This window comes from Humulus lupulus, chromosome 9 (assembly GCF_963169125.1).
Source record: "Humulus lupulus chromosome 9, drHumLupu1.1, whole genome shotgun sequence".
Lineage (NCBI taxonomy): Eukaryota > Viridiplantae > Streptophyta > Magnoliopsida > Rosales > Cannabaceae > Humulus > Humulus lupulus.
This window is the reverse complement of record NC_084801.1, coordinates 183,031,533-183,059,043: the sequence shown is the minus strand read 5'-3', so window position 1 is coordinate 183,059,043 and position 27,511 is coordinate 183,031,533. Positions and strand designations below refer to the sequence as shown.

General features: G+C 31.5%; 2 protein-coding genes across 2 annotated transcripts; one reads left to right on the top strand and one right to left on the bottom strand.

Annotated features, from left to right (window-relative positions):
• Positions 1-75: 75 nt before the first annotated feature.
• LOC133801507 (beta-amylase 8) lies at positions 76-7,197 on the top strand. The gene is made up of 10 exons (XM_062239732.1): positions 76-645; positions 887-1,114; positions 2,225-2,305; positions 2,387-2,590; positions 3,501-3,695; positions 4,406-4,570; positions 4,754-5,014; positions 5,590-5,802; positions 6,029-6,242; positions 6,622-7,197. Exons 1-10 carry the CDS (start codon positions 220-222, stop codon positions 6,648-6,650), a joined length of 2,016 nt encoding a protein of 671 aa, XP_062095716.1. The 5' UTR covers positions 76-219; the 3' UTR covers positions 6,651-7,197.
• Positions 7,198-16,908: 9,711 nt separating this feature from the next.
• On the bottom strand, positions 16,909-20,548 carry LOC133801506 (rop guanine nucleotide exchange factor 14). Its single transcript, XM_062239731.1, has 8 exons — positions 20,387-20,548; positions 19,944-20,063; positions 18,824-19,159; positions 18,583-18,737; positions 18,423-18,497; positions 18,053-18,325; positions 17,603-17,953; positions 16,909-17,498 (listed from the first exon to the last, which is right to left on the bottom strand). The coding sequence occupies exons 2-8, from the start codon at positions 20,044-20,046 to the stop codon at positions 17,070-17,072; spliced, it is 1,722 nt and encodes a 573-aa protein (XP_062095715.1). The 5' UTR covers positions 20,047-20,063; positions 20,387-20,548; the 3' UTR covers positions 16,909-17,069.
• Positions 20,549-27,511: the final 6,963 nt, after the last annotated feature.

Sequence of the window (27,511 nt, the reverse complement as noted above, 5' to 3'; positions counted from 1 at the left end):
TTTACTAAAATGAAAAAAAAATATGCGGACTAAAATTATGCACTAAAAAGAAAAAGTTTGGGGTAATATTTTGGTTCATGTATGATTACTCAATAGTGTATTATGCAAGCAAACCCTGAGACCAAGTAGCTTAGCTTTATAGGGTAGAGGCAGGTCGGTAGGCCGGTAGCCGAGCAGTGAGTGTGGACAGAGTACGAGTGAGAGTGAGTGAGATTCAACATGAATGACAATCTGGACCCCCAAAGCGACCACAGCTCCGATTACTTGTCTCACTTCCAGCCCCAGACCCAAGCCCAAACCCCGACGCAGCCCCGCCGTCCCCGGGGCTTCGCAGCCACTGCGGCCGCGGCTGCTGCCATGACCAATACTTCCGGCGCCGTTCCTTCCACTGCTGCCGCTGCTAGTACGGCTCCCGCCAAGGGTAAGAGAGAGAGGGAGAAAGAAAAGGAGAGGACGAAGCTACGGGAGCGGCACCGGCGAGCCATCACGAGCCGCATGCTGGCCGGGCTTCGTCAGTATGGAAACTTTCCTCTCCCCGCGCGTGCCGACATGAACGACGTCCTTGCTGCTCTTGCAAGGGAAGCTGGTTGGGTGGTTGAGACCGACGGCACCACTTACAGACACTCTCCTCCTCCCTCTCAATTGGTCCATACGCTTTTCCCTTCTCTTCTTTACAATTTCGAATTCATGTTTAAGCGAATTATGCTCTACTTTGATCAATTGTGTTCTAAAATAGATTAGAAGAATATGAACCTAAATATCTCTTACTGTAGGCTAGTTTCTTCCAACTTGAACTTGATTCGTTTAAGTTTACATATTGAAATTTGGAATTTCTGATGATAAACTGACAATTGCATTTGCTTTTGTTTACTTTTATTATAAGCAGTTAACGTATCCTATGAGGTCAGTTGACAGCCCTGTTTCGGCCACTTCTTTAAAGAATTCTTCTGCAAAAGGAACATTAGATTCTCAAACACCATCGGCTCTTAGAATTGATGAGAGCTTGTCTCCAACTTCTCTTGATTCAGTTGTAATAGCAGAGAAGGAGACCAAGAATGAAAAATACTCTAGCACAAGCCCCATAAATTCAGCTGAATGCTTAGAGGCTGATCAGGTAATTTTCACTTTTATCTTAACTGCTCAAGGGGCGCCTTTTATTTTTCATTTTAAACTACATTATTCGTAGTATAGAATGATTATGATGGTGCAAGTGATTTGATTTGAAAAGTAAAGTTAATTTGTGCACCGTAAGCTAGTGAAGCTACCATAGCCCTGATTTTGAATCTTTTCCCTTTTCAAGCTTGCAATGATATCTCCATTGCTTTCTTTTGATTGTGGGGCATATTAACTAATGAATTATAGAAACAAATTATGTTACAAAAAGATCTAGAAAGGAATGAGTGAATTAGGGGCAAAAGTTTTAGGATTGTTTTTACTACTCCTGAATGTGATTATTAGATACTACAGCACGGGTTTGGTAAACAAGTTTTATGTCAGATTATTTTATAATCTACTGTTGCTAGTTTAAATGAAGTTAGAAATTTTTTAAGGTGCATAGTGATACCAAATTGGTCCATTGACTCCGAATCAATCAGTGCATATTCTTCTTCTTTTTCTTGTTTGTATCATCTTCAAGTTCTCTCTCATACATGGGTTATGCCTTGACATTAATAGGTTCTGATCTCAAAATCTGTCAGGATGATAGATGTATGGACAATAGGAAAAAAAAAGGTAGCTGTCTTCCAAATAGAGCCTAGGGCTACCAATTCTCTATTTGAAATTATTGAATTTCTTAGCAAGTCTTCATTGACAACTTGATAATGGTCCTTGTGACCTTTTCAGACATCTTTAGATCCCCAAAAGTATTGAGTCGTCTGCTTCTTGGCATTCATAAGATATTACTGATGACATTATCGAACAGTTTTGGTGTATTTAGGATAGACTAATTTATTCCCCTTAATATAAAAGTATGTGCGTCACACCATTTTTATGTGAGGATGATGTAATTAATGTCACATTAGCTTCCAATAAACTACTATTTTTGGCAGTCTGCCATTTATTAAGCCATGTGTATGCTTTTTTTTTTGTGTGTGTGTGTGTGTGGAAGTGCTTCCGTAAATGTCCTTGTTTTTATTTTAATATTGGCAATCTCTTGCTGCCCCTTTTTTTGGGTTAAGAAATTATATTCACAAACTTCTTCTGATTAAGTGCTCAACTGTTACAGCTTATACAAGATTTTCGCTCTACAAATAATGGGAACGATTTTACAGGCACACCATATGTTCCTGTATATGTTATGCTTGCGGTAAGTGTGTGTTATTTTACTTCTATAGAAGTTGCATGAAGCAGGAATTAACCTTTTGTTTTCTTTTCTTCCCTCTGGTAGACTAGCACTGTCAACCAATTCTGCCAGCTACTTGATCCTGAAGGTGTTAGACAAGAGCTAAGCCATCTGCAGTCTCTGAATGTTGACGGCATTGTAGTTGAATGCTGGTGGGGTATCATTGAAGGCTGGAGCCCGCAAAAATACATTTGGTCTGGTTATCGAGATCTTTTCAACATAATTCGAGAGTTTAAGCTAAAGTTGCAGGTACTTTTGCCGATTTATTTTACACTTAAATAATGCTTTGTTTTTGTGAGCATGCTCAGAGTATTAATCTTATTGGATTGTCGTTATGTATGAGTGATTTGACTTCTTTGTGCTTTAATGAAAACATAAAAAATTGATTTATTATGTTTTTTAAAACCCAGAAATCCCTCAAATTCACTGGATGGGCCCAAGTTTGTAAACTGAGGCTACCTTCCTAACCCAATAATATTTGAACAGTAGAAAACTATATCATTTGTTAAGTAGGTGCCTAGGAAGGACTCAAATATCAGACTTTTTTAGAGCAAACCACAGGATTGGCCGTTTAAACTACCCTCAAATTTACTTTTATGGGGATTGTGAACGAAAGTTACAAACTCATGTTTTACATAAATTTAAGCAATTATAATGCTCATAATTTCCATTGTTTTTATGATTGTCATAAGAGTAACATTATAATTGAAGTAGGGTTAAGTGAGTGGTCAGGCCAATGGTTTGTTCCATGAGTTCTGGAGTTCGATTTCTCATCGGGACCTACCTATTAATTTGGTAAAGATTTATACTTCTAAAAAATGTAGGGTTCAGCAGGGGAGGATGAGTATTATAAAAAATAAATAATTACCTGTCGATATAGATCCAGTTCTCAAACACCTGTCTTCCATAGATAGAATTATTCAGACTTTTTCTTTTCCCTTTACATTATATGGAAAATCAGTATTATTCATTCTGGGGCTCTTTGTATTTACCAGAATTAACTAATGTCTCCAGTCAACTGATCGAGATTCTAATAGGTTGTAGGAGGAATTCATATTGCTTGCAATTTTGATAATTTGGGGATTTATGTCTAATTGGATTATTTTTTTGATATGTTGAAGCATCTTCCTCTTAGTTTCTGACTAATTCAACCCTGTAGGTTGTAGTGGCATTCCATGAGTTTGGAGGAAGTAAATCTGGTGACACAATGATCACTCTTCCTCGGTGGGTTCTGGAGATTGGAAAGGAAAATCAAGACATATTCTTCACTGATCGTGAAGGGAGGAGGAATACCGAGTGTTTGTCATGGGGCATTGACAAAGAACGAGTTTTGCAAGGAAGAACTGGTATTGAGGTATGAAACTATCATATCATATGGAGATTGTTTTATTTATTATGCAAAACTAAAACAAATTCATGCACATCTTGATATTGTTTTAAAAGACCATTTGGACAAATGTCATTTTGTCACTGACTTTTTTCTCCAAATTATAGGCATCATAGACTTTTTCCTTCTTACCTTTTCTTCTCTTATTGCATTTTAGTCTGCACATGCAGTTCTCCAGAATAAAAATTAGGACATAATCCATTTGTCAGAGGAACTGCATGCGGGGAATAATTTTTTTTTCTAGGGATGAGGAAAGTGAACACCTCAATTTAAACATTCATTTTTTAAGAAAATTCTCATCTGCGTCTTCATGAATATGGGAATCAATGTTTTTTGTTTTTGAAAAAAAAAAAGAAATACCTTAATAATTTCACTCTATGTCTCAATTTGACTTATTTATGTATCTATTTTTCTTTTGCTTAAAATACTCTGATTTTTATATCGAGTTTCCCTGATTTCTCTGGACTTTATTTGATTTTTTGTCAAGTTATACTTTGGGCATTATGCATATCAATTTTACTAAAAATGAATTATTTGTTGGTGATAAAACCCATAATTCGGAGGGAATGAAATTTGTATTTTGGGCATTATGCTTCTCTAACATGGACTAAGCCTGTTTTTACATCTGTCACATATCTGGGTTTATTTTAACCAAGTGACTGGCACTATATTTGCAGGTTTATTTTGATCTAATGAGAAGCTTTCGAACTGAGTTTGATGACCTGTTTGCTGAGGGCATGATTTGTGCTGTAGAAATTGGACTTGGGGCATCTGGGGAGCTTAAGTATCCATCTTTCTCAGAGAGAATGGGATGGAGGTATCCTGGTGTCGGTGAGTTCCAGGTATCTGTTAAAACAACCCCATTTGTGTCTGCGACTTTCATCCCGTGCTTTTTATTATTAGAAGACAATTGTAGAAGACAGTTGAAAAGTTGGTGGACAATGAGATTTTTATATGCCTGTATTACTTTTGTCGTCAAATGGCTATTCATGTGTTATAAATACATGTTAATTCTTTGTGTACAGTGTTTTGATAAATACCTACAACAAAGTTTGCGGAAAGCAGCTAAATTGCGAGGGCATTCATTCTGGGCTAGGGGACCTGATAATGCTGGTCATTATAATTCTAGGCCACATGAAACTGGCTTCTTTTGTGAAAGAGGTGACTATGATAGCTATTATGGGCGTTTTTTTCTCCAATGGTATGGCCAATTGTTAATAGACCACGCAGACAATGTTTTGTCTCTTGCCAGCCTTGCATTCGAGGAAACAAACATTATTGTTAAGGTGTGTTTGTCAGATATATTTTTACTACATCTTGTTTTATATTACAATTTATAATTGTTTGTTCAAGTCATTAATCTCTTTTCATGTACAGTGGATGTCTTTATCCTCTTAACTTAAGCAAATCACTCCATGGTTCAGAATATTTACTTAAATATTCTGCAGCAGTTGATTTGGATAATTCCAGAGATTCCTGGAACTAGTTCCCTCTAGAATCAGCCTGCATTTCTCTTTAAAACCTGTTTATTTCATCCTTCATTCAACCTTTCTTTTGTGAAACTCTAACTTTTAAAAATATTTTTAAATCTGTAAAATTGTCAACGCTAACAGTTATAGGACAGGTTTCCTGTGTTGTTCCTTGTAAGGTGGTCTATCTCTAGTCCAAAAAAAAAAAAAAAAATTCTTTGATCTAAGATTTTGAGTATACTATTGAATTTGATTCTTCCGATAGTCGAACTTGAATGACATTTTGTGCTGAACTGGCTAATGCTTGTTGATTCAACTTGATTGTTTTAATAGGGGATCTTATAGGATCATTGACATGCCACAAAAAGTGATAAAAAGATGCCATTGTGTAGGTCCCTGAAGTTTATTGGTGGTACAGAACACCTAGTCATGCAGCGGAGCTAACTTCTGGATACTATAACCCAACAAACCAGGATGGATACTCTCCAGTTTTTGAGGTTCTGAAGAAATATTCAGTGACAGTGAAATTCGTTTGCTCAGGCTTGCAGATGTCTAGCCAAGATATTGATGAAGCTTTTGCTGATCCAGAAGGTCTGAGTTGGCAGGTGATGATCCAAGTTTGTCATACTTTTTCTTACTGCTAACGCTAGGTGTTTCTTTTCTTGATATTAATGGCAGTTCAACACCCTCTGGTCTCCATTTTGATTGAACTTTTTTTGTTTGTTTGCATGATATTGCTTATCTATTTGTTAAAGCCTTGGAGGCTAGAAACTAGAAGTTTCATTAAAAAAAATCCTTAAGTATATTATAATGTGTATTGGGTGATTATAGGTTTTTAATTCTGCTTGGGATCGAGGATTGGCTATAGCTGGAGAAAATGCACTGACGTGTCACAGAGAAGGGCACGTGAAATTAGTTGAGATGGCAAAACCGAGAAATGATCCTGACCGTCGCCAGTTCTCATTCTTTGTATATCGACAGCCATCTCTAGTTCAAGGAACGATGTGCTTCTCAGAGTTGGATGACTTAATCAAGTCCATGCATGGTAATGCGTTTTTTTATTTATTTCATTATATACATAAATATACACACATGCGTGTGTTGGTTTTGACTGGTGATAGCTAAATATATTGGTACAATACAACATTGACATGCTCACGTCGGTTGATTCGATATTTGAGTGGTTGATTTTTCATCCCCATTAATAATAGAAGTTAAAAGATTATAAGAGATGAACATTTTTGGGATCTTAACAACACAGAACATGAATGGCGAAAAGAATATGTCGAGTAAACATGCTAACTATTGCTGCTGTTAAATCTCGTTTTATGTATTCCAGAATACACCTGATCAAGAATTTTGCATCTTGAAGCCTCAATCTTTTTAAAATAATCTTTTCTGACGTTCATTTCAATCTTTTGCAGGTGAAATAGTTGGTGATCTAGTTTCATAATATTGGAAATTTATACTTATGAGAGGACGTTATCACTGGTAACCGCAGATTTTGCAACCCACTGCCTGAATTCAATGGGAGACATGAAGACATTTTAGTTTTGCCTCCAAAGAACGAGGGTTCATGAATATGGTCAGTCTCCGGTTTCCCTATCATTATGGTCAAAGCTACTTAAATCTTTGCATCTCATAAATCACCTCTCCTTTGAAATGAAAGGAGTTGGTAAGTTTTTGATGAAAATTCTTGTGGTCTAACTTATATAGAAGATATATAGTGGCATACTAGGTACCATGAGAACTTAATTATATCTGTACAGATTGTGTAAAACATTTTGTTGTGGAAGAATTCCAAATATGAAGTCTAAGATAGTATTATTAATTTTATCTTAGTTGATGAGGTTTTTGCATCATCAGAGTACTTTTATTTATCTTGGAGGATGTTAAATATGTTTGAATATAGATTCAGCTCTGGTGGTTTAATCAATCCACTTGGATTGGATAAGTCCTTAATTGTTGAAATTTTAGCCATAAATTTGTCAAGTTTTCACTTGTGTTCGATTACTCTCGTGAAATACAGGACATACTATATCTTCTTTGACCTAAAACACGAAAATTAAAATCAGAAAATCCGAATAAAACACAACACAAGATTTACTAGGTTATACTAATTAAACATACTTTTATAGAACTTTCTTTAAAAAAAAAAGATCTTCCTTTTGAAGAACGTTTTGTCCTAATTCTCTTTGACCCAATACTAGTTTATCACAAAATCATTTTCTCTCATTGAAAAAAAATGTTTCAAGCCACCTTTTCACACCTCTCATTAATGCATTTTATAAATGAAGATATTAATTTGTTAGATCATCTCAAATGAAGTGCCAAAAAGTGGTGCATTGTTATATTTAGCACGTTTTAGCAAAAAATTATCGATCTAATGGTGTTTTGAAAAGTGTACTAAATTTGACACATATTAAAAGTTGTTTTGGCACAAGATATAACATGGGCCAAATTTGTACAACAATAAATTTCACTTTTTTATTTACCATATTGCTATTGATTTATTAATTAACAATAAATGATTATTTTTTTTACAATAAAAAATGAAAAAAAGAATAATTTTTGTATATTATCAATAAATATTAAATAAATTGCTAACTTTTTTAGTTAATTTGTATTTTGTGCATTGGGGTATAATTGCAAATATTGAGCCAAAAGCCAAATATGTTAGTGAGTTATTTTTTGTGCCAAATTTAATATAAAATTTACGTCTTGCATTGAAGAGAGTCTAAGGGTGGTAAAACTCTTTGAAACTACAACAAAGTTACAAAACAAAATCAATGCAAAAAACAACACTGATGAAATAACTCAAGGGAGAAAATGACAAGACAAGAACAGTATCAAAATTGACTGGATTTGGTTTATAATTGATCTGCATTCATAGGAGGGCAATACTTTTTGATCCACTATCAACAAAACGACGCTACAAGTTCTTGAAGAGATCTTTTCACCAAAATTAGACTATCAATTGTTCTAACCCATTCAGAAGGTCTAAAATGATCATATTTTATTTTTATAGACACATATTGTCAAACACCATTGGCCAACGTTTATTCAATCAAATGCATGATAAAAGCACAACTAACTTCCTAAAAATCGACGTTGTGAGAAGCCATATTTGTTATGTGTATATAAAGATGAATTCTTACTAGTGTGCCTCAGACGATGGTGAAAAAATTTCGTCAACACTTGAGCTAGAATTTCTTCTATGATACCATGAAACATGTTAGAATAAAAATATAATCACGATAGACAACACACAATGGACGAAATAAATTATCATTTGAGGGGAATCGATTCGATGGCACTTTCTTCAAATGAGCAAATTTTGGGTGTGAGAATAAAGTCTTACATTTACAAATCATGTAAATAAAAGCCCTTTGGAAGAAATTCATTCCCCACAATAAATATCCATGAGAACCTCTCTCTCATCAAGTACAATACAATAACATAAGAATTTTAACAAGTAAACTTTTCACTCTTATGGCATGTTAGAACAATTTAACATAATTTTATCTCAACAATCTACCTTAGAAATTGCGTCATAAAATGACATTGCATATCAAGGTTATTTTTTTATTGTTCCAATCGGAATTTGAAAGAGGCAATTAAGAGAAAACAGCGTGCATGAAATAAGCACGTACAAAAATACTTTATTTATATATTAAGTAATCAACATATGTATAGTAATATATAAATGGGTAATCATTTGGTACCCTGTGTTTTTGCAAAGTATCATTTTGATACCTTCTGTTTTCAATAATGCTCATATGGTGCCCTGTATTTTAAAATCGTACATATTTGGTACCCTAAACTCAAATTTAATTAATAAAATTTTACTAATTTAATCAAACTGATGTCAATTATGTAAGTTTCAAATTTAAATTTAATTACTTAATTACATATAACTGATGACAGTTTGATTATATTGACAAAATTTTATCTATCAAATTTGAGTCTAGGGTATCAAATATGTATAATTTTTAAATATAGGATATTATATAAGTATTATTGAAAATAGTGGGTACCAAAATGATACTTTACAAAAACATAAAGTACCAAATAAGTAAATTCCCTATATAACTTGAAATTGTGTATCTTAATTTTTTCAAATATAAATTTGGTACTTTGTGTCTCTAATAATGACAACTTCATACTCTATAATTGCAAATCCTACACATTAGGTACTCTCTTTTTTAATTTGGTAAACTCAAATTTCTAATATGACTAAATTGCCATTCAATTTAATGATTTGATTTGATTTTTGTTATTTTCAAATAATTTGAAATATTTTCTTAATTATGTTAAAACCATTTAAAAAAAAACAATAACTAAATAAATTTGGACTTAAATACATATACGTAACTAGTCAAATCTTACTCAAAATCCACATTCCTTTCCTTACTAGTCTAGTAGTGTAGTTGAGAATGGATATGAATTCGACTTCGAGTGTGAATTCTTGGTTCGACGACGATAGTTAGTTACTAGATATCCCCGGAGATTCGAGTACGGATAGTTGGGTGCCGCCTATACCAGATATTCCAGACGAGTTCTTCTTTGAAGATCAGTCACCGTCGACAGCTCCAACTCTAACTCTAACTCCGACTACAGACACCACAATAACTACTCCAACTCCGACTATGGATGATTGTTATAGCACCAACTACTACTGCAATAGTTATTTCAACTCATCAGAACTATTGCCAGTAGTCGTGCCTTATTTCACAAATATTACTAAATAACTTATGAGTCGAGATAGTCAGATGATCGAGATGATCGAGTATCTCAACTCATCTGAACTACCAGTACTTGTCGAATTGATTTGGTTACAACAAATATTGGTAGTCAGATTAGGAGCAGTTACGACTGTTTCCACACATCTGAACACACCAACTCCAACTATGAATCATCATAAACACACCAACTGTCATCAGCACCATTCTAGCAGCCTTGTGCTCAAAATGTATAATAACTATTCTTTAGCACCACTCCAGCAGCCTTGTGCTCAAAATGTATAATTTTTTATTTTGTTTTGATTATTTACATTTATACTACTGTACTCGGTGTTGCTATTGATTGAAGGGGACACATTTTTTTCGAAACAAATAATATAATATACTAAAAAATTAATTAAAAAAAATACTACACTTCTTCAAAACTATAAAAGTTTCAAAGAAGTGTTTTAGATAAGCTAAAACCGAATTTGGTAATTATATAGATAAAAATTAGAAAAATTTAACTCCAAAAATAATGTGGGACTTTGTAATTCTTTTTATTTTAGTACTGTGAACCTGTTTATGTGTAATTAAATATTAGCTATAATTACTTATCTCAGATAGAGCAATTGGTGGGATGACAAATGTTACTCTCACTCTCTTTAAGGGACCCATGTTTAAATCAGGGTCACAACTGTTTGTTTACTATTTTTTACAAAAAAAAATTCAAAACACTTAGGTGGTGTTTGGTTGCAAAACAAAAATAGAATTGTAATGGTAATGATAATGATAATAGGAATGAAAATGAATGAAATTTTAATACTTTTGTTTGGTTAAGACTTTGGAATCAATAACGGAATAATAATTATTATGTTTGGTATAGTATGGAATGGAATGTAATAAAATTTATATTATTTTGACCAAAATACATTTATTTTTATAAATAATTTTTAATCAAATTATTATTATTTTTTATTGTTAGTTTTTATTATATACCAAATTATCATTTTTATTCTAAATCATATTTTTTTTATTAAATTATCCTTATAAACAAAAATATTTTGTAGAAAAAAGTACAATAAAATATCACTAATACTTAAAAATTGTACTTAATTGAAAGACAGTTTTTATTTTATTAAAAATTCAATCTAATTTTATTTTAAATCTTAGTAAGATATATATATATATATCAATTTTAATAATTTGAAATTGATGTTATATTTTAAATAATTTAAAATTTTAACATGACTTCTTAAAAAAAATTTATTTATATTATATACACATATATATATAATATTTTTCTTGTTTAAAATATATAAATTCACAAGTAATACATTCACAAATTTGTGCAAAAAAAAAATATAATACCATTAAGAATGTATATATAATTTTATTATCGTATTTTATTCAAAAGTTATTATATAATATATATATATATATGAACGAATGATTTATTTCAAATATAATAAAAATATCGTTAAAATAAATAAGGAGTTATAATGTAATTAATATAAAAATAACATATTTTTAATAATATAAAAATGATATAATAATGTAAATGATGGAATAGAATAGTTTTGGACACGACATAGTTTTGGCCGACAATGGTGCAATCTTTGTTCCATATGATGTAGTACAGATCCAGAAGAAAAAAATTAGATGGGCAAAATGTGAATAAGAATATTTGGGAGGGTCTGTCTGTTTATCAAAAACATTTTATTTTTCTACCATAGACTATTAATTCATTTTTTTTATATCTTCAATTCTTTCTTTTATTGAAACTGGATTCTTTTTTTTTTTTCATTTTGAATGGTTATTTTTTTCAACGTTTTCACGCAATACTAGTTTATCCCAAAATCATTTTCTTCTCTACTACTAATTCTTTCTTAGACACTATTTTTCTCTCAATGAAAAAAACATGTTATAAGCCACCTTTTCCCACCTCTCACTGATGCATTTTATAAATGAGGACATTAATTTTGTTAGGGGTGGTAAAACTCTTTGAAACTACAACAAGGTTACAAAATTTACTTATGAAATAACACAAGTAAGAAAATAACAAGTTAAGAACAATATCAAAATTTACGGGGTTTGGTTTATAATTGATATGAATTCATAGGAGGGCAATACTTTTTAGGGTAGGTAACCACTTAGTACCTTGAGTTTTTGTAAAGTATCATTTTGGTATCATGTGTTTACAAATAATACTTATTTGGTACCTTGTATTTTGAAATCGTACATATTTGATATATTTGATACCTTGCATTATAAAAATCGTACATATTTGGTACCCTAAACTCAAATTTAATTAATAAAATTTTATCGATTTAATCAATTAGTCTCAATCATACAAGCTACAAATTATATATAATTGCTGACAATTTGGTCATATTGACAAAATTTTATCAATTAGGATATCAAATATCTATGTTTTCAAAATACGGGATACTATATGAGCATTATTGAAAACAGAGATACCCGAATGATACTTTGCAAAAACAAATAGTACCAAATGAGTAAATTACCTACTTTTTAATCCACTATCATCAAAATAAAACCACAAGTTCTTTAAAGTAAAAGTTCTTAAAGAGATCTTTTCACCAAAATTAGATACAAGCTCAAATCTCACTCTTTATTACTTTTCTCACATTTTTCATACCCAACTTTAAAAATATAGGGGTATTATTTTGAACTTTGGGGTGTTCTCAAGATTTTAACTTCTCCAATCTGTATGTACACATCTCAGACATGTAAATCTAAAAAAATACAAAAATTAAAAAAAAAATCATCTGAAACAGATTCACTATCAACAAAATTTAATCCACTATCATCAAAATGAAACCACAAGTTCTTTAAAGTAAAAGTTCTTAAAGAGATCTTTTCACCAAAATTAGATACAAACTCAAATCTCACTCTTTATTACTTTTCTCACATTTTTCATACCCAACTTTGAAAATATAGGGGTATTATTTTGAACTTTGGGGTTCTCAAGATTTCAACTTCTCCAATCTGTATGTACACATCTCAAACATGTAAATCTAAAAAAAATACCAAAATTAAAAAAAAATCATCTGAAACAGATCCATTATCAACAAAATTTAATCCACTATCATCAAAATGAAACCACAAGTTCTTTAAAGTAAAAGTTCTTAAAGAGATCTTTTCACCAAAATTAGATACAAGCTCAAATCTCACTCTTTAGTACTTTTCTCACATTTTTCATACCCAACTTTGAAAATATAGGGGTATTGTTTTGTGTAAGGAATATGATTGAATGAGTAAAAAGATGTAATTCTCATTGAATAAAACAGTAAATTACAGAGCATTTATATACAAGGGTTAGTTAGATGCTAGCTGTACAAATCAGTTACAAGAACTGTACAATAACAGAATGGTTGTTAGAACAATGTTAACTAACTAATGCTAACTAATCCTAACATCCCCCCTCAAACTTAGAGGGGATAGAATAGACACTCTAAGTTTGTGCCGAAGAGATTCAAATCGAGCAGCGGTAAGGGGCTTTGTGAGCACATCAGCAACTTGGTCAGATGAAGAGATATGCTTGATAATGAGTTGTTTGTTGGACACCCTTTCACGAACAAAATAAAGATCCAACTCAATGTGTTTAGTCCGAGCATGCTGTATTGGATTTGCAGCCATGAGAACCGTGCTTAAATTGTCACACCAAACAAGTGGTGTTGTTGGAAGAGGAAACTGCAACTCAGAAAGTAAGGACTGAAGCCAGAGCATCTCAGCAGTAAGATGAGCAAGACTTCTATATTCAGCCTCCGTGCTAGAACGTGATACTGTATGCTGTTTCTTAGAAGCCCACGACACCAAATTCTGACCAAAAAATACACAATACCCGGATGTAGATCGCCTGTCATCCAGATCTGATGCCCAATCAGCATCACAAAACCCAACAAGATCAAGGCAAGTGCTGGAGTGAAAGGTGAGGCCATGATCCAAAGTGCCCCGAATATATCTAAGTATTTTTCTTAGAGCTTTCCAGTGAGATAGCAAGGGCGCCTGCATGAATTGAGACACCTTGTTAACAGCAAAAGATAACTCAGGACGAGTTATAGTAGCATACTGCAAGGCACCAACCAAACTCCTGTAAGTAGAGACATCATCAAAAATCTCACTGCCTTGAGCAGATAACTTTTCTCCAGCTGTCATAGGAGTTGGTAAAGGATTGGCATGTTCCATTTTGGCCCGATGAAGTATATCAATGAGATATTTTCGCTGAGAGAGATGAATACCAGTAGGAGTCTTGAGGAGTTCAATGCCAAGGAAGTATTGAGCTTCTCCAAGATCTTTGAGAGAGAAGGCTGCATTAAGCTCAGCAACAATTATGTCAATCTCAGTAAAGGAACTTCCAAGTAGCAAAATGTCATCCACATAAACAAGGATGAAAGTTGTATGGAAAGGAGTAACCCGAATGAACAGAGATTGATCTGACTTGGCACCCGTGAATCCAAAGGTAAGCAATGTATGTTTGAGCCTATCAAACCAGGCCCTAGGTGCCTGTTTTAAACCATAAAGGGCCTTATGAAGCCTGCATACTCGTGATGGATAGTCCTTATCAATGAAGCCTGGTGGTTGCTTCATATATACCTCTTCCTTGAGCAATCCATTAAGGAATGCATTATCAACATCTAGTTGCCTTATTCTCCAGCCCTTAGATAGAGCAATAGTCAATAGAACTCGGATGGTTGTAGGCTTTACCACAGGGCTAAAGGTTTCTGTAAAATCAAATCCAAACTGCTGAGTGAAACCTTGTGCAACTAGGCGAGCTTTATGCTTCAGTATTGAACCATCTGGCTTTTCTTTTATCTTGAACAACCATCTGCATCCCACTGGCTTTCTATTAGGTGGAAGATCAACCAACTCCCAAGTATTATTCTTCATCAAGGCTGAGAACTCTTCATTCATAGCTGCATGCCAAAGAGGATCCTGCAATGCTGCATTAACAGTAAGAGGTTCTCTAGAAACAATATAAGCCTTGGGTTTAAAAACACCTACCTTGGACCTTGTAACCATTTTGTGGATGTTGGTAGTTTCTGTGGTAGGTAAAGTTGGTATGGCTGCAGATACAATGTCATTCACAGAATTGAGATTAGAGTTAGATGGAGGTGGAATTGAGCTGGATGGGACATGCGGAGTGGAGTTTTGAGATAGAGTAGGAGAGGAGGGAGAGTCGGGTGAATAGAAGATGGAGTAATGGAAGAAGTATGTAAAGGGAGGGATTGAGACACTGTCTCAGGAAGTAATGTAGTGGTAGTAGAAGATGGAGTAGAGTGCACTTTATTAGTTGTAGGAATGGATCCCGAAGTTGATTTTGAAGAGTTAGGAGTAGAAGAAGCATGAGGAGTAGAACTGGCCGAGGCAAAAGGAAAAAGATGTTCATTGAAGATGACATCTCTAGAAATAAAGATTCGACCAGTAGGAGCAAGACATTTAAATCCCTTATGCTTCAAAGAGTAACCCAAAAAAGTGCATTCAATAGATCTATATTGTAGCTTATGTGCATTATATGGTCTAGTGTTAGGAAAACATGAGCAGCCAAACACTTTTAGTTGAGTGTAATCTGGGAGTTTGTTAAACAACATTTGAAAAGGACTTTGATTAGCTAAGACATGAGAAGGTAATCGATTAATAAGAAAAGCAGAAGTCCTTACAGCTTCATCCCAATATTTCATAGGCATGGATGCATTTGCTAAAAGTGTCAAGGCTGTTTCTACAAGATGTCTATGCTTCCTCTCAGCAACACCATTTTGTTGGTGTGTAGTTGGACAGGAGAGTCTATGACTAATGCCCTCCTGAGTTAGATAGGATGAGAATGCACGATACTCACCTCCCCAGTCAGATTGAAACGATTTGAGTTTACAATTAAACTCATTTTCAACTTGAGTTTTAAAATTGATAAATGTTTGTAAAGCTTCAGATTTGGTTTTTAAAAGATAAACCCAAGTGTACCGGGAGTAGGCATCAATGAAATGAATAGACACCTGAGTGAAAAATTATACACTTTCTATGAATTGCATCGAGTTCCATCGAGGTGTGTCGAGGCAAATGGTTTTTTTTCTTCATGAAAATCATGATTTTTAAGGGCCCATCGAGCTGGGCATCAAGATACATCAAGGTATATCGTGTTTTCTGCAAATTTTTACGTTTCAGATCTAAAAAATTATGAAAAAATTCCAAAAAATATTGCCCAAATCTGTTCGAAATGCATATATTTGTGTTTTAATTGAACTTTTAGTAAGTTTAAGTTCGAAATCATAAAAAATTATCATGAATAATTTTTTTTTTGTATCCTTGGATAACTTAAGAAAGACAAGAAATAAGGAGGGGGAAAGAGAGTGGGGAATGGAGGGGAAAAGAGAGAAAGAGAGGGAAAAACTAGGAAAAAAATGGAGGTAAGTGGGTGGTGATGGAGGTGTCGGTCATGGGGAAGGAGGAGAGAAGTTGAGAAAGATAGAGAATAGTGACTAACAAATTATGTTAGGGATATTTTTGAAAATAAAAGGAATAATGGCATAAAATGATCATGTGTATATAGCATAGCATATTTTTTATTTAAGACCCATAACGCATAAATAATCAAATTTCTCTTTTACAATAAAAATAAACATGATAGAGAGCACAAAATGGACAAAATAAATTATCATTCTAGGGGAATCTATGTTACTTCCTTCGAATGAGAAAATATTAGATGCGAATAAAGTCCTACATTTACATTTCATATAAATAAAAATGAGGTCATAAACATAATAAGGTATTGGAAAACTCCACTCAATAGTTCAACTTTTTAAAACAGAACCTCAAACCCTTGGAAGAAATTTACACGAGAACCTCTCACCAAGTAGAATACAATAACATAACAATAACTTTTTTCACTGTTATACCTTAGAAATTCTAAAGATGAGTCATAAAATGAAATTGCATATCAAGCTTATTTTGATCGAAATTTCGAAGAGCCAATTAAGAGAAAACGACGTGCATGAATCAAGCACGTACCAAAATTCTTTATTTACATTTTACGTAATCAACATACATATGAGTAATATATAAATATAAGATCTCACATATACAAACAACATATATTGCTATTATATATTGTAACTCAAAACCAGATCAAATGATCAAGGAGAATTTGGAGGGGATACACTGACACAAGCTTCTCTACCAATGCACCACACTCGGCGTCGACTAGGCGTGGAGCTCACAGATGGGCTTGGTTTTGCATCACAGTAGGAATTATATTCTGAATCACAGGTACCACTACTGATACTGATACTACTGCTACTACTTCTACTGCTATTACTAGTAGCACTAGTGACTGTTGATGGAGTAGAAGTAGAAGTAGAATGTGGAGTGCCATCTACACCATCAAATCTTACTGATGAGTAGTTGTTAGTGACATTGAGTAATACCCCAGCAAAGCAACATGTTGCTGCGCTGGGATTGCTTGCAGCATCTTCCCTCATAACATCTCCAATTCTACAAAGTATGCTGAATGCCAAGTTTCCAAGAACTCGGGAATATGCTTCCAGGATTGAATGTCCAATATCCTACATTACAAGCTCTCCAATCAAAACAATATTTAAACTAATATGTATGTGTACAGCTTCTTCTCAAATGCTTGATTCATAGGATTAGGAGTATGGAAACTCACCTTGCCATACTGGATTTTTGTAGCATCAAGAAATGTTTGGGGTAGGTTGGGGTATTTGGTCTTGAGCTGCTGTATAAGAGCTTCTGCTCGGTCCAATAGTAATTCCATCCTATCAAGCTCAGACATGGGATCTTTTATGAAGGTCGACCATGATGCTCGTACAGGGGAATCGCCACTTCCTTGTTCTCGAATTCTCTCATTCCACGAAAACACAGCAGCTTCCAACCTGTTGATCACATCGAGGGCGCTGTGTTCAGATTTCAAATTGAGGGACTTGAGCATTTCCTCTGCTGATCTTGATTCTGCTGTCAAGACCTTGTAAAGACCCTCGCTTAGGCTTGCCTTTCCTGACTGCCAACAAGTGTTTACAGCAGCCTATGAGTTACTCAACGCTGTTGGTGTAAGTAACCTTATCTTATTCACAATGTTGATGGGAAGTTTTTGGCTTACCTTGGGAAGTGCAACCCCTATAATGGTGGGCACAGGCATTTCAAACAAAACACTTTGATTGATCGATCTTGCTGCTTTGAATACTTGATGAACCACCCCTCCCTGCTTAATCAACTTCTTCCTTGCCGAATCAGAAAGGCCGGAGTCTGGCACTTGGGGCATGGGGAGCCACCATCGTTTGCTGCCCTTTGGTGCATTTTTGCTCCTTCCTTCTGCCCTGCTACCGCCTTCGGCGTACCAGAACTCAGTACTCACCATTGAATCAAGAGCCTCCTGTGTGATTCAAAACTAATATGTCAAGTTAAAAAAGCTTAAGTCGAGTAATGAATACACATGTTAAAAAATATCATGCAAGTGAAGGAACACCTACAATAAGCATGGAGTCTAACTTTTGAAGTGCTGGGAGATTCATGTGGATATCTGCACGGGCTTTGGGGGTCATTATCTGCACCAACGAAATCAGACATAAAATTACTCTCATGAATGGAAAATTCAACTGGATATTCCAAATATTTGAACTAAAATAATACCTCTAGCATCCGACCATTGGCACCATTTTGTTTAGCTGGAACTAACTCAACCATATATTTGGTAGGAGAGAGCAACCAGTCCATTTCCTTTCTCCACACGCTCTTCCTTTCATCTGGCAGAGGTTCCAATTTCCACAACTCTCCAAACACTCTTGCTGCACATATATTTTCACTTATATCAGATGGCATTGAAAAGGAGCAATGTATAACACTGATAATTATGTTTGAATCAATGAAACACCTGCTAGATTTGTGATAGCATTAGACAAAGCTAAAGCTGAGGTGAGGCCCTTGCACCCTCCTGTGATGTCTTCACCCAATAAGAGATTTGCAAATCTTTCTCTCATGGCATCCACCTCTGAGGAATCAATGGAAAAAGAAAGACTCTTCTCTTTGAGAGAGATATGACTGGGGCTCTCTGATGACATCTCCCATTTGGGAGGGAATGATCCAAAAACATCTTTGGTGGAAGAACAACTCAACTCATCATCACCATCATCGTCCAATGAGTCAGTTTCATTTTCATATGTTTGATTGATGCGAATGGAATTTTCAAGGCCATCATAAGTCATAACTCCTGTTTTTGTTTGAAACACAAGACAATAACATTGAAGAGCATATTTATAAGAATAGCTTTATCAACATTTCATTTACTATAGGACTAAGATGTGCATGGAAATTTCAAACAGAAATAATAATAAGAAGACTTTAGAGATAGGAGGAGTTAGAAGGTATTGTAGGGTCAATTTTAAGATTGAAGATAGTTGCTTGATTGTCTCATTCGTTAAGGGCCCATGAGTCATGAGATGAAGATGATTAACGAGTGTGTGGCCATGTGTGTGGGTGACTCTTCTAAAGTTAAATGAGTACTTGAAAAATCTCAATCATCTTTTTGTTCATATGTTATTGTATCATCTCATCTCTATTCTATTCTATTCTATTCTATTCCATGCCCTCCACCAAAAGCTATATACATAGCCCCATGTGGGGAAACTTTTAATTAATTATGAGAGGAAATAATAATAATAATAAAGTTTTGAATTTTGAAATTAAAAAAGGAGGAAAAAAAGAAGCATTGTCTTGAAGATCTGTGGGGTGGGGCTGGTGGTGGTCCTTTCCTGAATTAATGTTTTCACTTCAATGCACATATATATGTATATATACATATATATATATATCCTGGTACTGTGCATGTTTATGATAAAGGGTATGGAGCCAAGAGAAAGAGTAGGTAGTAAGGGCCTTTTCAATTTCACATGTAGAACAAGAAGAGAAAAGAGGTATTATTTGCTGAGATGAGATAATGACAATAAAGCTTAAATCAAGGCAATAATCAAATTTAATTATACAAACAAACTTACTCTCATTTCCATTAATCTCATGCTCATCAAAGTCCATGCTAATTTCTCTTTCTCCACTGCAACATGAAAGTCTCCTTCTCCTTCTCATCATCATCATCATCATCCTCCTCCTCTTTCTCCCTACACAAACATCATCATTTTTACATTTAATATGTTTATTTTCAACTTGTTTATTGATTAACATTTCCATCTATATAAACACTCATCTCATATTTTCATTATCTAACAGCACAGCACAGCTCTCTCTCTCCCTCTCTCACTTTACACAGCAATCTATTATTTAAAAACAAAAAAAAACAAAATAAAGCAATGCCCTTTAAGTTTTTTGCAGATAATGTTCAAGTTATTTATTTATTTATATTAAAGAAAAAGAAAAGATAATAACTTTTTAAACTTGGTATGGAGAAGAAGTAGAAGAAAGCAAATGTAATAGAAAAGCAAACCTGGAAATCAACAATATAAAAAAAGGACTTTCTTTCTTTCTTTCTTTGTTTCTTTGTTTCTTTCTTGTTGTTGAACTTGAACTTGAACTTGAAGTTGAAGTTGAGAAAGAGAGAAAGAAATTTGAGAAGGGTTTTGGTTTTTGGATTTTGGATTTTGGTTGGTTGAGTTTGAGTTATGTGTTTTTATGTGTGAAGAATATGAAGCTTCACCAGTGGTCCCACCCACTCACCTAATAGTAATACTACTGGCCCCCACTTCACTCGATCCAATTCCAACCTCACCTCACCTAAGCCAAGCTCCAATTTCAAATCTCATTCCAACATTTTCATAATAAATGTATCTATTGTCTCACTTTCCATCTCTGTTTACTTTTTTGGTTTTTAGTTTTACTAAGCACATTTCACTGTACATTCTCCACACCACACATAATCTCTTCTATAATTCTTATTATAATACTCTTGTCCCAACACAACCAAACCAATAATATTTCATTACATTACATTATTTCTTTGGTTCATAAAAAATAAAAACGTAAACGTGGTACAACCATGTTGACAATTAAGGCAAATCTTATCATAATAATATTAAATATGTGCAACAGTCACGGGGATTCGATTTGGATTTTTGAGTGCACTGCTCAAAATATGGAACCAAAACGGATACTATAAACTTACCTAACCCCCATTGGTAGTAGAAATAGTTTAAATGAAAATATTTGGTTTACTTTTGTTTTGTGTAATAATTAATTAATTAATTAGTTTAATTAGACATGTAAATTTTTTCTATTTATATTTATACATAATGAAAAGGTGCCGGGAGAGAAGGGTTTTGTCTGCTGTGGTTTGCTAAATACTAGAAAGAAAGGAAAAAACATAGGCTCCATGACACAACGTGAAGGAGCCTCCACCCTTCACTTCAATTCTCCTTGAAATAATCAATAATAATTAGTTTTATGTACATTTTTAAATCACAAGTCACAACGTAAACCTTTTTTAATTTTTTTTTTATTTCTTATGATTATGATGTCATTCAATCTTTATAAATCTTCTTACTTATTATTTACTCGTCCTACTTAAATTTTACCTATATTTTTTTTTATGAATAAATAATATTTTTGTTATCCGAATTATGACCGTTATATGATTGTGCCTCCTGATTGATTCGCAATGTTAAAAATTCCTCCTGAACTATGCATGTAGCTGAAATATGAGATTTTTGTTAGATTTCATTTTAAGTGGCTAATAAATTGATAATGTTGTATTTTTTATGTTGATGTGGCACTGCCATGTATAGAATAATTAACATTTTGTCCCCCAAACTTTACTACTACTAAATTGTGCATTTTTTTAAACTAATTTAATTTTTGAATAAATAGGATAAAGATTAATTTAAAAAAAAAAAAAAATAAACAATACTAAAAGTTTCAAATTAATTAAATACTCAAAAATTAAAAATCTAATTAATAACAAATAACTTTTTTTTTTACTTTTTCTTTTCTTTTACAATATAAAATAAATATATCTTAAAATAAAAAATAAAAATAAATCCTATAACAAAGTTTGTCTCGTTCGTTTTTCTTCTCTTAAATTAAAAGTTTTTTATTTTATTTAAAATCTTTGTCATTCGTCCTCCTCTTTAATTAAATATTTTTTCTTTATTTTAGTATTAATTTTAAATTTTCATTCTAAAATAGATTTATTTTATATTGTAAAAGAAAAGAAAAAGTAAAATTAATAAAAAGTTATTTGTTATTAATTAAATTTTAATTTTTTTAAGGATTTAATTATTATTTTTAGAAAAAAATTAATTTTTTTAATAAAATGAGTATTATTTGGTAGCGGTCAAAATTCGGGGCAAAATTACTAATTATTATACACATGACAGACAGTACCACATCAACAGACAAAATGCCACATCATCAATCCGTTAGCCACCTAGGACGAAATCTAACAAAAGTCTCATATTTCAGTAACATGTATAATTCAGATGAAGTTTTTAACATCGCGAATCATTCAGGGAGCACGATCATATGGTGGTCATAATTCGGGAGATAAAAATGCTATTTATTCTTTACTTATCTTTTCCTATCTCCATGGCTCCTCCTCCCTCACTTCACTTTACTCTCAGTCTCACCGCTCTAGTGGGCTTTCTCCTTTAACTACTAGTTGGAGGCAGCTCATCTTTCAAGCCCATTTCCAAGCCCAAAATTGGGTTTATAGGCCCTAAAGTCCATTCTTACAAATACGACCACTTATATTGGGGTGTTTATTTCTTTTAGCAAAAATGACTCTAATAATAAAGTAGGAATGAAGATATCATTTTTCAAATTATAGCAAAATAGCCTAAAATATTATTATATATAATTAGTCTTAATTAATATCATTTCTAAATTAAAGCCTTTTAACTTTTTATTTTTTTATTTAAATAAATATTTTTGTATATTTTTAATAAAATTGTGCTCCAAATTTATCACAAAATTGACCCCAGCCATTAGAGAAAGTCTTATGACTTCTGGCACAAAACATCACTCTCACTTGGTTAGTATGTGTCCTATTTCAATATGTATGTTATGTCATCATTAACTTTTTTTATTCTGTTAAAAAAAAATAACTACACCTGCTGACTTATCGTGGCCTTTTCTTCGACAAACTTTGACAATATTGATGTTATAACGATATATATTGATATTTTTTGCCATTTGATGAATATTTTGGCAAAAAAAACATGAAAATTGATATATGAATTATTTCCAACCCTCCATTTTTTCAATGTATCTTCAACATATTGGTTGATATTTTCAACTTTTTCATCTTTGATTATTGTGTTTATTGGGTGGGTTGGTTAGGTTGTAGGGAATTTTTACCTGTTCAATATGAAATTGGGGTTGACATATGTCAACTCGTAAAAAAAAAAGTTTGAACATGTCTAATGAAATAGTTGATTTGGTTGGGTTAATCCGTGGATTCATCTTTTTAATTTTTTTAATTATTAAATATGATTTTGTAGAATGACATATTTAAAGGCTTATAGATATAAAAAATAAATAAAAAAATATTTAACAAAAAAGAGATATTTTTTTTATAAATTAGTTTCAATGTATTATAAATTCAATACTTTATATTAATTGTTAAAATTATTTTAATTATAAGAAAATATTCATTGAATTGATTGAATCAACGTAAAACATTCACCATCTAAATAATTAATTATAATGTTATTTTGCTTGTTTCATTATCTTTTTTTAATATAAATTAAGTGTAGATATATAAATATTTATTGAAAAATAAAATGTTAATTAGGTTGGTAGGGTTATATTAGACGAGTTAAAATTTTATCTCTTTTTTGTTGATTTTTTTCGTTTTAGTTTGGGCGGGTTACAAAAAGTTTTGAACACCCCTATATAATTATTAATTATTGGATAAGATAAGCATGTAACAATGGGGATGAAAGAACTTCGTGGAAGGGTTCTTTCATAAATACCTATTTTTATGATTTTTTTATATTTTTACGACACTTTATTTTTTTTTATATTTTTACTAACTTAAGTTTTCAAAAATATGATTTTAATATTTCAAAATTATAAAAATACGATTTACACTAAACATCAACATACAAAACATAACGTTGAAAAAACAACACAACAACATAGTGCAACCCATTGCAGCTAAAAAAAACTAAAAAACAACACAAAAAACTCATTCTTACATTTTAAAAAAGCAACACACTACAATACAATATCAAAAAAAGTAACTTAAATGCAACACAACAACAACCTTACAACAATACAGTGTTGAAAAGACAATTAGACATCAATTCATTGCATTAACTCAAAATAAACTAAAAAAACAACCAAAAAAGCAGCCTTAAAACAATTTTTCCTGCATTTTTAAATGTGTTAAAAATAAACTCAAAATATATATCAAAACAACTAAATATATATACAAAATAAATTAAAAAACAAAAAAAAAATATTGAAAAACTTATCACTGCATTTTAAAATGTGTAAATAAAAACTAAACAACTAAACAACAACCCAACATATATTAAATATAAACTAAACTTATAAGCATACTTAAAAAACTTAAATTCTTTAAATTAATAACAAATATACTAAAAACTAAAAAAAAAATTAATAATATGTATATATAAGCTGAGACCATTATTAATATACTAAAAACTAAAATCACATTTGCATGTGAACTAAAATAATAATTAACTAAAAATAAACTAAAATATCACTAAAAATTAATCAATACAAAAAAAAAAAAAAAATTAATGTGTATATATATATACTCAAATTACACTTACAATAGACTAAAAAGAATAAAGATGATAATTCTTAATCAAAATTGTGGATATCTAATATTGTGTATCACCTGTGATATCATTAGACTCACATTATTACCACCCATATATATATATTTTAATAAATTAAAGTATATATATCTATGTATATAATATGTGTAAAACCAAATTATAGGGGGTAAATATTTACATCACATACCACCTTTCAAGATAATAACAAACCACCTAAACGTGTGACACATGTAAAAAAAGTTGACAGTATATTAACTTTATGAAGTTTGAATAATTCATCAAAAACTTAAGAGAATTGCTAAGGGGCACCATTGGTGCCCAACACCACAAGTAGGTGGCATACTGCTATTGGTGTAATTTAATATCGGGTCCCACTTATTTGAATTTAATAAGAGTTATGGGGTATCGCTAACCAATCATGAGGCGACACCTCATGTGGTGTTTGGCACCTTAAGGTGCCAAATAGCAACGCTCAAAACTTAATGTTAACAAAAGTTGTTAAAAAATGCATGCACACGTCACTGACATTAAACTTGTACCAAGTTGAGAACACTACATTTTCATCACATATACATTTATATATATATATATATATACAAAGCTCCAATAGCTGCAAAAAGAAATCAAAGTCTGAACGGACTTAATGTCGCGAGGAAGATCTTGTTGCTATAGTTGTACATAAACTTGACCTTGTAATTTTGATGGTGCGGCGGCAGTTGATCGTCCCATGACGGTGGAATCTCAAAGTTGAGCTCTCCTCAGCGAGACTATGTTCTCCGTGGGCAGAATCGATAAATGCACAATGTGAAAAAAAAAGAAAAAAATTGTTCAACTGTAAAAATCATCGCCTAAATGTAATTTTTTAGCTTAATATAGCATTTTATGTAAATTCCCCTAAAATAAATTGCGTAATGAACATGTTTGGGTAATAATATGATGTATGAATATATATGTAACAAATATAATAACTACCTTTAGAAGAAAAATGTCTATTTCTTTATAATCGAGGACATTTTACTTCTTAAGCTTTTTATTAACATCATTAACTGTAATTGATGTCTATAAATGGGGGACATTTCCTTTTTTTTTTTTAAAAAGACATTATTTCTTAAGCCCTTTATTAAGCACCATTAACTATAATTTCACCTCGTGAAGTTATTATGTAGTTTATATTATTTTAACTAAAAAATATATATTTTTTATTTCACCATGAAATATATTTTTGAATATATATTATTTTAACTAGTGGTATATAGTTGGGACTGATTTTCAAGTTTTAAAAATAAAGAGAGGGCAAATTAAATAAAAATAAAATAAAGTTTTATTTATATATATATCTATTCAATATAATAAGTGTGTAGATAATGGAAATTTTTGATTTTAACAGTTTTTTTATTTTTTTTAATGTTAACCTTAACGAAATATTCTTATATTTAACAGAATATTCTTATATTTAACGATAGTTTGTAAATACTTAAACTTAAATAAAATAAAATAAATAATTAAAAAAATTAAAATATGATATTTTTGAGATATTTTACAATGATAATTATTTAAAAATAATAAATAATTAAGCAAATTAAAATAAGATATTTTTTAGATTTTTTACCATGATAATTATTTAAACATAATAAAAATTTAATAAATTAAAATAAAATATTTTTTAGATATTTTACAATGATAATTATTTAAAAATAATAAAATCATACATTTTATAATTTAAATAAAATTTAATTAAACTTAAAGTCCCTTAAAATAATTTCATATTAAACATATAATATAATCTATTGTGAATTAGAAACAATTTTTTTTTTTTAAACTAACAAAAAACTTAAATTTAAAATTCAGTATAATATTTAATATTACATTAAACATATAATATATAATATCTTGTTGTCACTCCCAAATTCAAAAACTAGAACAAACATATACTTAAACAAAAATAAACAAATAAATTATTTAATTAAAATATGATATTTATTCAAAATTTATATAACATTAAAATAAATAATTAATAAATTTTATAAATAAAAATAACTAAAACGTGAATAATACCCGTTGTTTATATCTAGTATATATATACACATTAAAGCCATTTAACAACAAACAACTTATTTTGTCCAAAACAAAAATAATGATAGATTTAGATCATCTAGTTTACAAAATATGAGTTGTTCTGTAAAGAAGTGTGAGAATACACTTCTAGAGTTGTTGTTGTTGTTATTATGTATAGGTTTGTACATAAAACAAAAACCATTCTAAAAATGAACATATAGGAATCAGGATCATCTCCGAAGCATCGTTATACGTATTCTATTATAACTTCACACATCACAAAATTCTTCAAGTCAAGGATTGCACTAAATTTAACATCAAGTACAACAACAACAACCAAAATATACACATTCAAATAACTCTTAATAAAACTAAGAATTATCGTCCTGTAACGGTACACTTTTCTATGCTCCACAATTACAAATTTGCATTCTCGAGTATTTTAAATTCAAATATAATAATCATGCATTTAGAATAACATTCTATAATATTTTTTTTTGGACATGTATTTTATTATAATTTTCTGTTTATACTCTGATAAATTAATTTTTAGAGCTTATATTTTGTAAAATAGATCAAATAAAACCATAAATCCGATTTTGGTCATAGTTTTATCAACTGAAATCACAAATAATTTACTAAACTAACAATTGAGAACAAAACTGTATTGTTATATTCAATTTTTTCTTCAATTTGAACAATTTTACAAAATATAGGATTCAAAAATAATTTTTTTGAAACACAATATCCAA

What these genes read in the sequence shown, in the direction of transcription:
- LOC133801506 (XM_062239731.1), bottom strand. Translation starts at nt 20,046, where the DNA reads ATGATGATGATGATGATGAGAAGGAGAAGGAGACTTTCATGTTGCAGT. An exon ending in TGAGATTAATGGAAATGAGA is followed by an intron (nt 19,160 to 19,943) that starts GTAAGTTTGTTT and finishes AAACAAAAACAG; the next exon opens with GAGTTATGACTTATGATGGC. An exon ending in TAGGGGTTGCACTTCCCAAG is followed by an intron (nt 17,954 to 18,052) that starts GTAAGCCAAAAA and finishes ACTTGTTGGCAG; the next exon opens with TCAGGAAAGGCAAGCCTAAG.
- LOC133801507 (XM_062239732.1), top strand. Translation starts at nt 220, where the DNA reads ATGAATGACAATCTGGACCCCCAAAGCGACCACAGCTCCGATTACTTG. An exon ending in CTCCTCCTCCCTCTCAATTG is followed by an intron (nt 646 to 886) that starts GTCCATACGCTT and finishes TATTATAAGCAG; the next exon opens with TTAACGTATCCTATGAGGTC. An exon ending in CTGGTGTCGGTGAGTTCCAG is followed by an intron (nt 4,571 to 4,753) that starts GTATCTGTTAAA and finishes CTTTGTGTACAG; the next exon opens with TGTTTTGATAAATACCTACA.